This window comes from Mauremys mutica, chromosome 11, assembly GCF_020497125.1.
Source record: "Mauremys mutica isolate MM-2020 ecotype Southern chromosome 11, ASM2049712v1, whole genome shotgun sequence".
In the NCBI taxonomy this organism is placed as follows: Eukaryota; Metazoa; Chordata; order Testudines; family Geoemydidae; genus Mauremys; species Mauremys mutica.
The window spans coordinates 8,519,729-8,534,226 of record NC_059082.1 but is presented as its reverse complement, the minus strand read 5'-3'; the positions used below and the strand labels follow the sequence as shown (position 1 = coordinate 8,534,226).

The 14,498-nt window shown below is 39.1% G+C and overlaps 1 protein-coding gene and 1 long non-coding RNA gene across 11 annotated transcripts in view; one reads left to right on the top strand and one right to left on the bottom strand.

The window, feature by feature from the left end:
* The window catches only part of MEF2A (myocyte enhancer factor 2A), a 206,968-nt gene that overhangs the window by 108,715 nt on the left and 83,755 nt on the right, over window positions 1-14,498 (top strand). For all 9 annotated transcript variants that reach the window (XM_044979541.1, XM_044979551.1, XM_044979543.1 and 6 more), the window contains one exon: window positions 9,720-9,923. In XM_044979541.1, the coding sequence (XP_044835476.1) occupies window positions 9,720-9,923 (204 nt within the window). The remainder of the gene's footprint in view (window positions 1-9,719; window positions 9,924-14,498) is intronic.
* Window positions 1-14,498, bottom strand: part of LOC123343941 — a 54,731-nt gene that overhangs the window by 25,795 nt on the left and 14,438 nt on the right. Inside the window, exon 2 of one of the 2 annotated variants that reach the window (XR_006572408.1) lies at window positions 310-527. The exons of the other annotated variant lie outside the window; for it this stretch is intronic. This is a non-coding gene — a long non-coding RNA (uncharacterized LOC123343941). The remainder of the gene's footprint in view (window positions 1-309; window positions 528-14,498) is intronic. 2 annotated transcript variants of the gene reach the window in all.

Genomic DNA, 14,498 nt, shown 5'->3' with positions numbered 1-14,498 from the left:
TTCTGAGGTTCCAAATCAGGCTGGGTGCATTATTATATCTATACAAGGAGGTGCAATACTATTTTTGTATATATTCCCTTAATCTAATGATAGCCAAACATTTAAACTTCAATGTTACCCTTGCCTACTGGGGCTGAGCGTTGCACCCGTCTTTCAGATGAGGAAAACTGGGGAACAAGGTCAATTCACTGGAAAAGCAAAAACTGAGTTCCAGGGAAGTCTGACCCAAAAGCTTGTGTTCTAATCACTAGACACACTGCAATAAAATGGTGAAATGGAAGGAAGATTCTAGTTGGTTAGAACTCTTACCTCAGACAGTACTTTAGTAGTCTTAACAAATGGCAGGCTGCTACATCTTTCATCTAGAAAAAGCGTGCAGGTACAATGAGTAATAATTCCAGCTTTTATCCATGGCTTTGGAGCGGAGCCGGAGCATGGAGCAGCTCCGGAGTAGTGGAGCTGCAGGTTTTTGCCTGGAGCTGGAGCGGAGCTGGAGCACAGTTCCAAAGCCCTGCTTTTATCATGGTCTGTTTGAATAAATAAATCAGCCACAGTAAGTCCATTGACTTGTATATTCCATTTCACGTAGCTTGCTAACATCTGCAACTACAATAAGAATAGCTTTCCAAAATTCATAAGCTCTCTGTGGAGACTTTATTTGACATATGTTGCAATGGATTTTCAGATGGACATGAACACTTTATTTTATAGGAAACTGCAGACACTGGGTTATGTTGCCAACAGCCATTTTAATGAAGAAGTGTGTGTGTGTGTGTGTGTATATATATATATATATATATATATATATATATATATATATATATATATATATATTGTTTTAATAAAATGGCTATTGGCAGTGTTCTGTGTAGATCTGATGTCTGTCTGTTTCCTTTAATGTTACCTCCCACCAGGAGATAGAGAGTACGGAATGTATTTTGCAGTGTAATTGGCAGCAAAGAGGCAGCACTAACAGAGCTTTACTTATGGAAAAATATCTTGATGTAGAGGGTGTGTTGATACAATTTCTTCACTCAGCTTCCACAGAAAACTCAAATTTGTCACTCCAAATAATTTGTTTTACAGAGGCTTGCTCAATATGAAATGTAGATACCAATAATTTAAAAACAAACCAACCCTAGGAGCCAAGGAAAACATGTTTTAGCATTGGCTCATAAAAATATTTTTATTCTGACAGCTGTTAAACATAAGGTGTAGTGGCTTATGAATTTGTAAAATGGCAATGCCAGAGCAACTCCATAATTAAAGTTGAGCTGAGTTTTTTACTTAAAGCAAGGATTGAAACTGTTGCTATGTATGAAATGTACAGCGCATTGTCCTCCTCAAAATACTTACTGAGTGTAGAATGAATTTCTTGAGGATTTAAAAGTAAATGTTAGTTAAAATTAGCTAAAAAATGGGTCCTTTAAGATACGTAGTTACTTGGTGTCAGACTTGTTTTTATCCCCAGAGATTGTAAAATAAACTCTTCAAATTTCCCTTTTACAGTTAACTCTCTCAAGTCTTGTGCCTAGGCTACATTTTTAAAATGTTTAGTTGGAATTAATGGTAATTTCCCCCCCATTATTCATAACTGAAAGTTTCTCCTTCAGCAAATGCTGTAGAATAGTATTCTACCTCTGAGAATTCCATGGACTCTTTCAAAATGCTGCCATCTCCCATTGTTCACAGTGTGACTGAGGCCACAGATTCCCCTTGGTTAAAATGACTGATGTAATTCACCTCTTCCTAGTGTTCCTCTCTGTCTCCAGACAGCACATGGGGTCACAATTTTCCTTTGAAGAAAGGTTGGCTTCACTTTCATTCAGAAATATGGGAGCTGGTGGCCATTTTGAAAGCGGCTTTTGTCATGATTTTCTCTGAAGGAGAGGAGGTAAGAGAGGAGTGTAGAGGTTTGCTAAATGGGAAGTAAGTAAGTGGAAAGATAGAAAATGGAGACAGTGAAGGTGAGGAGGGAGGTTGTCAGGGTTCCTTCCCCACTCTGAACTTTAGGGTATAGATGTGGGGACCTGCATGAAAGCTCCCTAAGCTTATTTCTACCAGTTTAGGTTAAAACCTGATACGCTGCCACCACCAAGTGATTTAATAAGAAACAGGGAAAGGACCACTTGGAGTTCCTCTTGCCCAAAAACATCCCCCCAAGCCCTTACTCCCCCTTTCCTGGGGAGGCTTGAGAATAATATCCTAACCAGTTGGTTACAAAGTGATCAAAGACACAAACCCCTGGGTCTTTGGACAATGGAAAAATCAGTCAGGTTCTTAAAAGAAGGATTTTATTAAAAAGAAAATGTAAAAATCATCTCTGTAACTTCCTGTTATACCACAGCTTCTCAATAGAGACTGTGCAAGGAGCGGGAAATGAGGGGAGAGAGAATGCTGGGGAATGTATGGGTTATAGGATGCAGAAGTGTGCAAAGAAGTGTGGAGTGTAGAAGAGATGGATTCTGGGGTGTATTCAGAGGAATGCAGGAAGATACAAGAGGCAGTGGGAATTGGGAGGACATGGGGGAGGGGAAAATTGTTCCATACTGTAGACAGGCCAGACTCACCCCTGCAGCGCCTCCTGCTGGTGACTCTGGGGATTAGCTCTTTTCCAGCGCTGGAGCGCCCTCTGCAGGCTGGTGATCCGCCTGTCCTCTGGCCCCCCATGTCCCTCCCTGGACCTGGTGCCCTTTCACATGGGGTGCTGCCCCTGGCAGTGACCCCTTTCTCTCTGGGTCTCCCCTCCTCAGGGAACCCCCACCCTCTATCCCCACCTTGCCTCAGTATTGGCTACTGCCAGTCATTGTCTAGCCCCACACTCTGGGGCAGACTGCAGTATCAGCCTACTCATCACAGGCAAAGGGGTTTGGACCTGCTGCCTTGGCCTACCCCTGGGCTGCCCTCTGCAACCCCCAGTACCTGTTGGCCCAATGCTAGGCCACAGCCTGGGGCTTTCCAGGCTGGAGCTCCCCAGCTCCCAGGGCCGGCTCTAGGCACCAGCGCTCCAAGCACGCGCTTGGGGCGGCGTCCTGGGGGAGGGCGGCAGACGGCCCCGGTGGACCTCCCGCAGGCATGCCTGCGGGAGGTCCACCGGAGCCGCCGCCCCCTGCCCTTGCACAAATCCTAGAGCCGCCCTGCCGCCAGCCGCAGCCGGGAGTCAGAGGGCTCTGCGCTGCCTGCCGCGGCGGGCAGCCCAGAGCCCTCTGACTCCCCGCAGCGGCTAGGATTTAATAGGCTCTGCGCTGCCTGCCGCGGGGGCAGCGCAGAGCCTTCTGATTCCCCGCCGCGGGGAGGGGGGCTCGGGCCGCTCGGGGCGGGGGGACGGGGGCTCGGTCCGGCCGGGCCGCTGGGGGGCGGGGGGACAGGGGCTAGGGCGGCGCTCCACGCCGCTCGGGGGAGCGGGGGCAAGGGCCGCTGGGGCGGGGGGGACGGGGCCTGGCCGGGCTGCGCAGCTCGGGAGGGGGAGGGGCAAGGGCGGCGCTCCGTGCCGCTGGAGGGGGGGGGCTCGGGCCACGCGCCGCGCCGCTGGGGGGGGGGGGCGGCGGCGCGCTTCATTTCTGCCTGGGGCGGCAGAAATCCTAGAGCCGGCCCTGCCAGCTCCTCTGCCTTTCCCCAGCCCTGCTTCACTCAGGTCTCAAGCTCCCTGCAGCTAGGCCCTTCTCTCTCTGAAAACAGAGAGAGACTTCCCTGGCCTTTTATAGGGGCCAGCTGTCGCTCAGTTTGGGGCGTGGCCTCACCTGCAGCCACTTCCTCAATCAACCCAGCCTTGAGAGCAGCCGCTCTCAAGCCCTGCCAGGCTGCTTTTAAACCCCTCAGGGCAGGAGCAAGGTTCTACTCTGCTACACATACAGTCTGACAGCTTTGAAGAAGCAAAGTAGCTATGAAAGCAGCTTAACTGGACAGTATGTTCTGTATGTGTTGTGCTGCTCCAGAGTGGCATAAAGCAGCCAGAGCATAGAAATGAATTTGGCATAAAAATTCAAGTAAAAATGATTTAAAGTTCATACTTCATAACTTCATATAATTGGAAACATATGATAATATCCTCATGGTTTTTTTAGTGTTCACTTATGAAATGTTATCTTAGAGAAAAATTTACAGGCACGCCATATTTCGATGCAGTTAAATTGAAAGTATATAATGGTAGTATGGGGTAAAATGCTAAAGGTAAGTTGTAGTTATTCTGAAACCAAACATTATAAACCCAGGAAATTTCGTATCATGGGCAAACTTCAAAAAGAAAGTCAAACGTATTAAGATTTGGAATGCATAGTTAAACACCATGACAACATTAATTTTTCCTGGTAGTGACACCATTGGGGTGGTGAGTAAGGAAAAAAAATTAAATGTTTGTTTAAAAATAATTTAATAGACCACAAATACTAAATCGCATTAATCATACTCCTGATTATTGCATGGTGTCACATAGCTTTTTGTCTGACAACGTGTATGTATGTATCAATACTGATTGTTTTTCTAAAAGGTCCGCTCTAGTTCAAATAGGAATTAATTCAAAGAAGTCCTCTGGTCTGTGTTCCACAGAACAAACTAGATGAGCCCAGTGGTCCTTTCTGGCCTTCAAAATCTGTGAATCACAACACTCATGTAAGGTAGTCAGTTATCTCTGTGTTACAGATGAGGGAAAATTAAGGTGGAAGAGCAGCTAGATGACTTGACCAAGGGTTTTGGGCCACTGCAGAAGGGAGGCCATTTCATAGTAAAATCATTACAACTCTGCAGTCACTCATTCAAATCACAATACAGCCGCCCTCTGATATGTGATATGTAAGTAAGATTTTTTTCCTTTGATGTATATCATCATATTGGTAGTTGAGTATGCATAATTTATAAATTAGTTGTTTCACTTTTGTAAAAATGCCTATTGCATTTTCACAATTTGTGTCTTTGGTTCAGGACTGTGAAGTAATTCCCAAAATTGGCTTAGTATACTGGTATTGCAATAAGGGGCTGCAGTGTTGAGTGGGTAAAATTTTCTAAAGTCCATTTTCAGAAGTGATTGAGGCACTTAATATCCTAAAACCCAGGCTCATAAGTGCTTGTTACTTTTTTAAAATGGGCTTTAGGCACTTCTGAAAATTTTACTCAGCATTCTTAGCTTCCTTATTGGCTTGTAATAAGGGAGATGTTTAGGTGTCCTTTCTTGTTCATGTGTTTGGGGATTTGAACATACTTTTATTTTTCACTGAGATTGGGGGCGGGGGGGACGACAACCTAGGGGAAATGACCAGGCTTCTCAAGAGCAGAATTGCCTCCCTTTAAAAGTGAAGGGCAAGCTTGTGTAAAATATATAAGCAAAGATTTTATAATTGTGCCTAATTTCTCTGGAACATCTGAAAAGAAAAATGTCTTTTTGAAGTAAAATCACATGAAGCCAACTTCTGTTTGAAGTACTTAATCTTATATTCTTTGCGTGATCTAATTTAAATGAAATACATTTTATTTTAAATTACAAAATTATTTGCAGAGTTGCTTCATTCTCCAGCAATTGTTTGTGTTGAGTGCTTGACCATGGTATCATTTGGAAGCCCAGAAGTTCTATTTGTTGTTTCTGAATTTTAGCTAAAATTTCAGGTGCCTGAGTAATAAATGGTACATGATAGCATTTCATTTGGTAAAATACTTTACAATGAGTTAAATTACTTTTGGCAGATCTGTCCATTAGGTTAAAAAAAAATCTACCTTAATGTAACTGCTTCATCTTCAAGTGGTGGGTCTGAGGGCAAGTCCATTACAATGTTCAGAATGTGGGAGCTGATTTAGGGAGAATGAGTATAGGTTGGCAAGCTGAATTTGTATTAATCTAAGATTGAGGCTTCAATTAACATTGGCAAACCAAAAGTATTGGATAGTGTTTCATGTTTTTGCCCTTCCAGTCAGCTACCCTGTGACAGATGGTTAGTCGAAACTTAGCAATTTATAGGTACAAAGTGGAGTCTGTAAACTCTTAACATGGCAGAAGTACTCAAAATTGCCCTGTTCTGTTCATTCCCTCGGAAGCATATAGCATTGGCCACTGTCAGAGACAGGATAGTGGGCTAGGTGGACAAGTGGTATGACCCAGTATGGCTGGTCTTATGTACTGAGGAATATAATATAGTGTGGGAGTATTTCTTCAGAGCACTTGATAGACTTGGTAAATCTTACTTTTTTAACACATTTATGGTTTACTGAAAAAATTAAAGGAAGAGAAAGTGAGCAATGAATTTCCACTGATGAAAAATATATTCTTAAAGTTGCCTAAGATTGAAAATAAAGAAAGCTATGTATTTTGGTTAACAAGGTTCAACTTTGAGAATGTATACCTATTGTTTAAAAATGTTTTGTTTTTTATTTTGCTGGTATACATTTTCAGCATGGTTGGAGGAGAATTTTTCAATCCAGTAGTTACTTGTTCTCATCAACTAAAAATGATGCTTAGAGATGTTCAGAGATACTTCACTGAAAATTGTCCTAGAAAATGTATCCAAACCAAAAACATGTGGAAACATATATTTGTAATAGAACTGTTTGACAGTTTAATATTTCCTAAATAGTCTTGTACGAAACACATTAAGATTTTAGTGGTGAAATTTGTCGTCATGGTTTTTTTCATGTTTCTAGCCTTAAAGTTATCAGTCTGTTTAACTCTACTAAGAGTTAAAAAGAGGATGAGACAGATGACACTTGCTGCTCAGGATTAAAAAACAAAACAAAACAAAAAAGTAGCTGGTAAAAAGAATTACTTTTCATTTCCCAAAATCATAATTGTGCAATGAATGTATTTGGGGCCAGTGTGCAGTTCCAGTCCAAGAAATAATATTCCTGTGCAACTGTAAATGTGCTGTAGAAATGTATACATAAAATGAGTTTGATATGGTAGATTAAATTTAGGATGCTCTTGCCAAAGTAACTTCAATATGTGGCATAACAAAAACATATTACAAAAATGTATCTATTAAGTTTAATTGTAATGGGGAGCACAGTCTGAGGTGAGGCAATAGTAGAGAATAGGTCTTAGATTAGTAAGAAGGGGGAGAGACCAATGTTTATAAGTGACTTTCCTACGCTTGAGTCCTTGATCACTGAATTCTCTTAAGACTGGAGATAAAACTAAGTCACTGTTGGTCCTCAATTCAAGAATATCCAGATTAGGAGTAGTATTAGTTTTGGTGGTGGTTCTCTTGCCCTTGCCTTCCAACTACCTATAATACACCAGACTATGTGAAGACATTGATGTTTTTTATAGAGCATTAATGTACCAAGAATTTTCCTTTGTATTTTGTAAATCTAAGATGAAAGCTTACTTCAGCATTTTACCTCATATAAGTACCTGACCTGTGATATCAAAAGGGCCCCTGTCCTGATATACTGCAGCATAGCTGTTCCGTAATCCAAGGTTCCCCTAGTAAATGGTTACTGGCTGTATATCTGTTTCTTTGAGTGCAGGGAATTGCTGTTCCAAAATAGGTGAGGGTATAGAGGAACTTACACTAAAGCTACCATGAAATGAGAACATTTTTCCTGTCTACTTATCAAAGTGCTTGCAGTTCCCGTTCTAAAATAACTCAGATAAGAAATACTGAACAAAGAAAGTGAATGTATATTCAGAGTATTTAAATATAAAAGGATATAAAAATCAGCATAGAGGCATTTGATCTTGTCAACTTTTGTTCTGCTTTCTATGCTTTTCCATAATATGTATTAAAATTAGGGCTGTTAAGCAATTAAAAACATTAATCACGATTAATCGCACTGTTAAACAATAGTAGAATATCATTTATTTAAATATTTTTGGATGTTTTCTGCATTTTCAAATAATGTTTTCAGTTGCAACACAGAATACAAAGTGTACAGTGCTCACTTTATCTTTATTTTTGATTAACAGTATTTGCACTGTAAAATACAAAAGAAATAGTATTTTCAGGTCACCTCATCTAAGTACTGTAGTGCAATCTCTTTATCATGGAAGTTGAAATTAGAAATGTTGAATTATGTACAAAACAATAAATGCATTCAAAAATAAAACAATGTAAAACTTTAGAGCCTACAAATCCACTCTGTCCTACTTCAGCCAGTCGCTCAGACAAACAAGTTTAATTACATTTGCAGGAGATAATGGTGCCCGCTTCTTGTTTACAGTGTCACCTGAAAGTGAGAACAGGAGTTTGCATGGCACTGTTGTAGTCAGTGTAGCAAGATATTTACATGCCACATGTGCTAAAAATTCATATGTCCCTTCATGCTTTAATCACCATTCCAGAGGATATGCATCCATGCTGATGACGGATGCTGCTTGATAATGATCCAAAGCAGAGCGGACTGATACATGTTCATTTTCATCATCTGAGTCAGATGCCACCAGCGGAAGGTTGATTTTATTTTTTTGGTGGTTCGTGTTCTGTAGTTTCTGCATCTGAGTGTTGCTCTTTTAAGACTTCTGAAAGCATGCTCCACACCTTGACCCTCTCAGATTTTGGACAGCACTTCAGATTCTTAAACCTTGGGTCCTGTGCTGTTGCTATTTTTAGATCTCACTTTGGTACCTTCTTTGCATTTTGTCAATTCTGCACGTCTTTGCATTTTGTCAACATGTCATCATCCGAGACTACTATAACATGAAATATATGGCAGAATGCATGTAAAACAGAGCAGGGAACATACAACTCTCACCCAGTGAGTTCAGTCACAAATTTAATTAACACACTATTTTTTTAATGAACATCATCAGCATGGAAGCATGTCCTCCGGAATGGTGGCTGAAGCATGAAGGACATACGAATGTTTAGCATATCTGGCACGTAAATACCTTGCAACGCTGGCTACAAAAGTGCCATGCGAATGCCTGTTCTCACTTTCAGGTGACATTGTAAATAAGAAGCAGACAGCAGTATCTCCCGTCAATGTAAACAAACTTGTTTGTCTTAGCGATTGGCTGAACAGGAAGTAGGACTGAGTGGACTTTGTTTTGGTTTTGTGTGCAGTTATGTAACAAAAAAAATCTATATATTTGTAAGTTACACTTTCACAATAGATTGCACTACAGTACTTGTATGAGGTGAATTGAAAAATACTATTTCTTTTGTTTATCATTTTTACAGTGCAAATATTTGTAATAAAATAATATAAAGTGAGCACTGTACACTTTGTATTCTGTTTTAAAAGAAATCAATATATTTGAAAATGTAGAAAAACATTTGTATTTTTAATCTGTTAATTTTTTTGAGCTAATTGTGTGAGTTAAGTACAGTTAACTGACAGCTCTAATTAAAATGTTAATTTTCAGTGACAATGAGGGGTAAGTGGATAATGACACTGCATGGATCAGTTATAAAGAGCTCACCAAGTATGACCCTCTCAGTATATCTGGGCTCCACTGTTTCTGGGGACAGATCCATTTAGCAGTTATGACTAATTTTATTGATTACAATTAATAGAGTTTGGCTCTTGTATAGTAATGTTTTTTGTAGAAGATACTGGCCCCACCAACTTCTATTTCACTTGTATATCACTGTTAATGTGGTGACTGTATATTTGAGTAGGAGAAATGAAAATTCACAGTGAACATTAAACTTGCTTGCATGCTTACAGTAAATGTCTTGTTACAGGAATTTTGAAGTGCCAGCTCTCAACTGACACTCCATTTTTATGTGTTAATTATAGCCATTCAAAATTTTGTTCTGTCATTTGAAAAACCTCCACTCTTCTTTCTTGTGTAGGTGACCTTTACGAAGAGGAAATTTGGATTAATGAAGAAGGCATACGAACTTAGTGTGCTCTGTGACTGTGAAATAGCACTCATCATTTTTAACAGCTCTAACAAACTCTTTCAGTATGCCAGCACTGATATGGACAAAGTTCTACTCAAATACACAGAATACAATGAACCCCATGAGAGCAGAACCAACTCAGATATCGTTGAGGTAACAATTTGAAAAGATCAATTTTCTTAACTTCCTAGTATTTGTTTTGGCAAAGTGTAAAGCAGTAAAGGGCTGTTTAAAGTATGTTAAGTAAAATATTTTTGACAGCATTTTAAAAACAGTGGCCATAAAACATGATTTGCTATTTTTCAATTATTCTATATTTCTCAGTTATAGCTAATGCCTCATTTGGTGGTGAAAAGAATGACCGTTTCCACAGTAATCCAATAATGTGAATATTTACTAACAAATATTTGTTTGCTGCTGTGTTAATAGGTAAAGCACAACTACTATGAGAACTCATCAACTCCCACTTTCTGGTTGAAATGTTTAAACTAAATAGTAATAGAAACTATGGATTCTCCTTTCAATTGTAGCCTTTCCATAGTGTGGCTGAATTCTTATAAAAGCTATCAGATCTTTCCTTGATACTAATGGGCCAAGTTCTGCACAGCTTCACTTGTAACTGCATTACTTTCAAAAGATTGCACAAGTGTAACTGAGCAGAATTTGGTCTGTTGTCTTATCTGTTGCACAACTATGAGTTTTATTATTGAAGTGTCTTAAATCTATTTTTATGGCAAAATGTATTGATAAATTATTTAATTTGCATTAAAACTATTTTTGTACTTTTTTAGCCTTTCAGTATTTTTCCTGTTATGTTCAAAAAGAGAGGATAAAAACAATCAGAATGTCAAGGAACCTGGTCCCTTTGTTTGTTCACAATATGAAAAATATAAAGGTTCTCAGCATTCCACTACTGTAGGTTTATGGTAGTCTTAGTATTACTGTACCTTTTAAAAGAAATTTTTCTTACATTTTAAATAACTCTCATTTTTATTATTTTTCCCTGCAAACTTTCTATAGCATTAATCTTTTAAAATAGCATTATATATTTAAAATGTCTAATGAGAAAGAAAGTTCCTCAAATAATGAAAACAAGTTAGGTAAAAAAAATTGCGTGTGTCCTTGGAAACAATATATTGACAAACATAAATGTTACAATAAAATAAAATTGGGTCTCATTCATTGTTTGAGGAGTAATGGTTAAATGTGTGTAATAAATTTGTAAGTGAAGTTTAATAGTGTTATCTTGTAACACATGGTAACAGCATTTCTCTCTCTCCCCCTATGGTGGCTAGACCATATATGGAGACTTGATTTGGGTGCTGCCTCCAAGCTAATGGACTCAGTCCATTAGGTCAAGCACTAGAGGCTCATGCTTTTAGAGTCAAGAGGTGCTGGATTCAATCCCTTTAGGGGTTTGTTATAAGAGGTTCAAGCTTTTAAAAAAGGAGTGAGGATCCCAAACACTGCTGCACAATGAATGACCATTAGCTACCAGCAGACCTGATGAGATTTGGTCTGTGCTTCATTTGAAATTTGAAGGTCCAATGTTCTAGCCAAACTTTACGCATTATTCACCTACTGGAGACAGTTTTGGAATGCTGATTACTATAGATAATTTGGCTCCATTGATTGACTCTGTTGTAAACCCACAAGATTATTAAGAAGTTAGTCCTTTTTATCATCGATCTCCAAACAGAATTCCTAGTAGCAGAAAATCAGGGCGTAAATAAGCTCTTCATATTTTCTTTTCAGAAAAAATTGAAAAAATTCAGGAGACAGTCTTATATCTCAGTTGGTCAGCAAGGAAAAGATGTCAACCTACCAGACTTATATGATGAACTTTATAATTCATTGATACTGACAATACAAACCTTTATTGGTCAGGCTTGAGGAAACCGTTATTACATCTTTAGGTTAACACAAATAAAGTATGCACGCAGTTGATATAATTACAAGCAGGGAGAAAGAAAATGTAACCCTCAGTTCTATTGTTGTAGATAACATATAGGGAAGGTCTTATTGTGTCTGGATCTGTGCTACAGACCATTAGTGCCTTTTCGATAGTTCTATTGTATGTAGTTCTTAGATTATCAGAGCTAGATGAGTTAATTTTTTAGGGGCTTTTCCTTGTCCTCTATACACAACACTACCCTACACGAAATGCAGCCCTTAGCCTCTTTAGATCAGCCCTCTGGACTCTGAATCTCTCTAAAATGATACCTTCTGAACCCTTCCTGGACACACTTTTAGCAAAATTAAAAGAAACCGAGTTGAGGGGTCATCTTGCAAATGTATATCCTTTCAAGAGTTTTCCACTCCTAGAACTGCATGCATCCTTATGCAGTTTTCACAGTTACATCCATCTCTATTTCCTGTTGCTCACACAAATATCTAGTAATTGTTTCCTCCCGTCTGGCCAGTAAAAATGATATTATCCATATTGACGGATTATCAAGATCATCAGAGGTAGGTAAAATAGGCTGACCTCTTTCTCTAGAGATCCATTCCAGATTAAAAAATAGATTAAAAAGTTATATTATGTAGCTAATATTCAGTTCTGTTATGAAAAGTCTCTCAGGACAGTGTAGAATTTCATGCTCAGTTCACAGGGAAAACACTGGTGGAGGGGGAATGCCTGACTTTTTAAAATCGGCTAGTGCTGCATTCTCAACATGGGATCTGAGATGCATTGAATTCATCCCCTAAAATTACTGTGCAGCTCTCTTGGGTGTTGCTACTTAGACAATTAACAGATAATTTTTCAGGTGAGGGAAGGGTGGGATAGTTTTGCCTGCCAACATACAAATAATTGCTCAACTTCAGCTTCTTCTCCTCCTTGATTTGGATGAGATTTGTTCCTGGAGGGCTGTAAAAAAATACTCAGGATATACAGAAATAAATATCCTGCTTGTTATATTTCAGAGGTCCCTTTTTGTATTCCAGTTACTGTATTTAGGTATTTGTACCATGCTCACTAACATAATGTTTGAGTAAATTCTCATGGAATTGAGTGGGAGCTCTGAGGACATGTAATTGTGGTATAAATCCACAAGGTTAAACTTTAAATAAAAGGATGAGCCTTTTTTCTCTTAACTTTAATGTATAAAATGCTTAATTGAGGGAAAGTTCATATAATCTTAAATGCCTTTGTATTTTTATGATTTTCAGATGCATCCTGGTGTTCTAACATAGGTTTTTTTTAACGCCATTAACTTACTGCTTCATCTTCTTTTCCCCCTAAAAAATACAGAATATATTTCACAAAAGGTTGTTAGCCATTCCAAGGCCGTTCAGATATTAGCAGCTCCAGGTGGGAGATCCTGGGAAATTATTGTATTACCGTAGCACCATGGACCGGATCTTGTTACGTTAGGCACTGTAGAAACACAGAGAAAAAAAGACAGTCTATGCCCCAAGAGTTCAGTCTTTCACCAACATCTCCCATTCCCAAATGACCTTTATTCCACCTCATTCATAGCTGCCCCTGCTATTGTGCAGTAATCTTGTGGTAATGAGTTCCATGGTTTAATCCTGCATATAGTATGTATTTAAAAACATTTTTTCAGCTTTATATTTATTGCCTTTAAATTTAATTGGGTATCACCTTGTTCTTGTATTGTAAGCGTTATTAGGATTGCCCAACTGATCTTTTGTAGGGCAACTTAGTAACCAGCTGCTGTTGAGTGCAAAGGAACAGTAAACAGTACATCCTTTTAATCAGAAACCAAAACCTATCCTTGAGGAGCTGAAGTTTGAAGGCAGCTCTTGAACTTGTGTCACAGAAATGGTATATTATGCTTCTAAATATGGTTATGTTCCTTTTCATTATGAAAACAATAGTCTAAGCACTTTTAAGAAACCTCTGTTATGTCTGTGAAAGAATTATATTACTGTTTGCATTTTGTCTGATCAGGAAGATTACCAGACTAGATATGGACCATAGTGAAAATTATTTGTTCTCTTCTATCCTGTCAAAAAAAACAAAACAAAAAAAAAACCCCTCACAAATGCCATTGTTTTATTTTTGATGTTGCTGGCCTGATTGAAAAAGACAAAAGCCAAGAATTTCATGGTTAAACCTTTGCTATCTGTAACTCATATGTTCTGCAGTAACTTGCACAACTGAAGTAAAAATATATAGTTCCTTGCAATAACAAAACAGTATTGTAGGTTAGGGACAAAGTGAAAGCCTTAATTCTGAATTTTCTTATCTTAAATCTGCCACTTTGTCACTGTGATTTATCTTTAATTTAATTTTCTACTAACAATTGATACTCTATTGCAATGTTAAATTTGTGTTTGAACTGAAGATGAAATGTTTGCTAATTTAGTTTAACAGAGGAGAGATGAACTGCAGTCAGGAATCTGCTTAGCTACCAAAGTATCAAAAATCCTTTAGTCCAGTGTTTCCCAAACTTGGGATACCGCTTGTGTAGGGAAAGCCCCTGGCGGGCTGGGCCGGTTTGTTTACCTGCCACTTCCGCAGGTCCGGCCAATAGCAGCTCCCACTGGCCATGGTTCACTGCTCCAGGCCAATGGGGGCTGCTGGAAGCAGCAGCCAGTATGTCCCTCGGCCTTCGCCGCTTCCCGCAGCTCCCTAAACAAGCGGTGTCCCAGGTTTGGGAAACACTACTTTAGTCCAATGGATTTGAAAGCTATTTCTCTCCCGAGTAAAACAGGTGAAAAGAGAACAACTGTCATCAGGTTTGGCTACTCTGTGATACT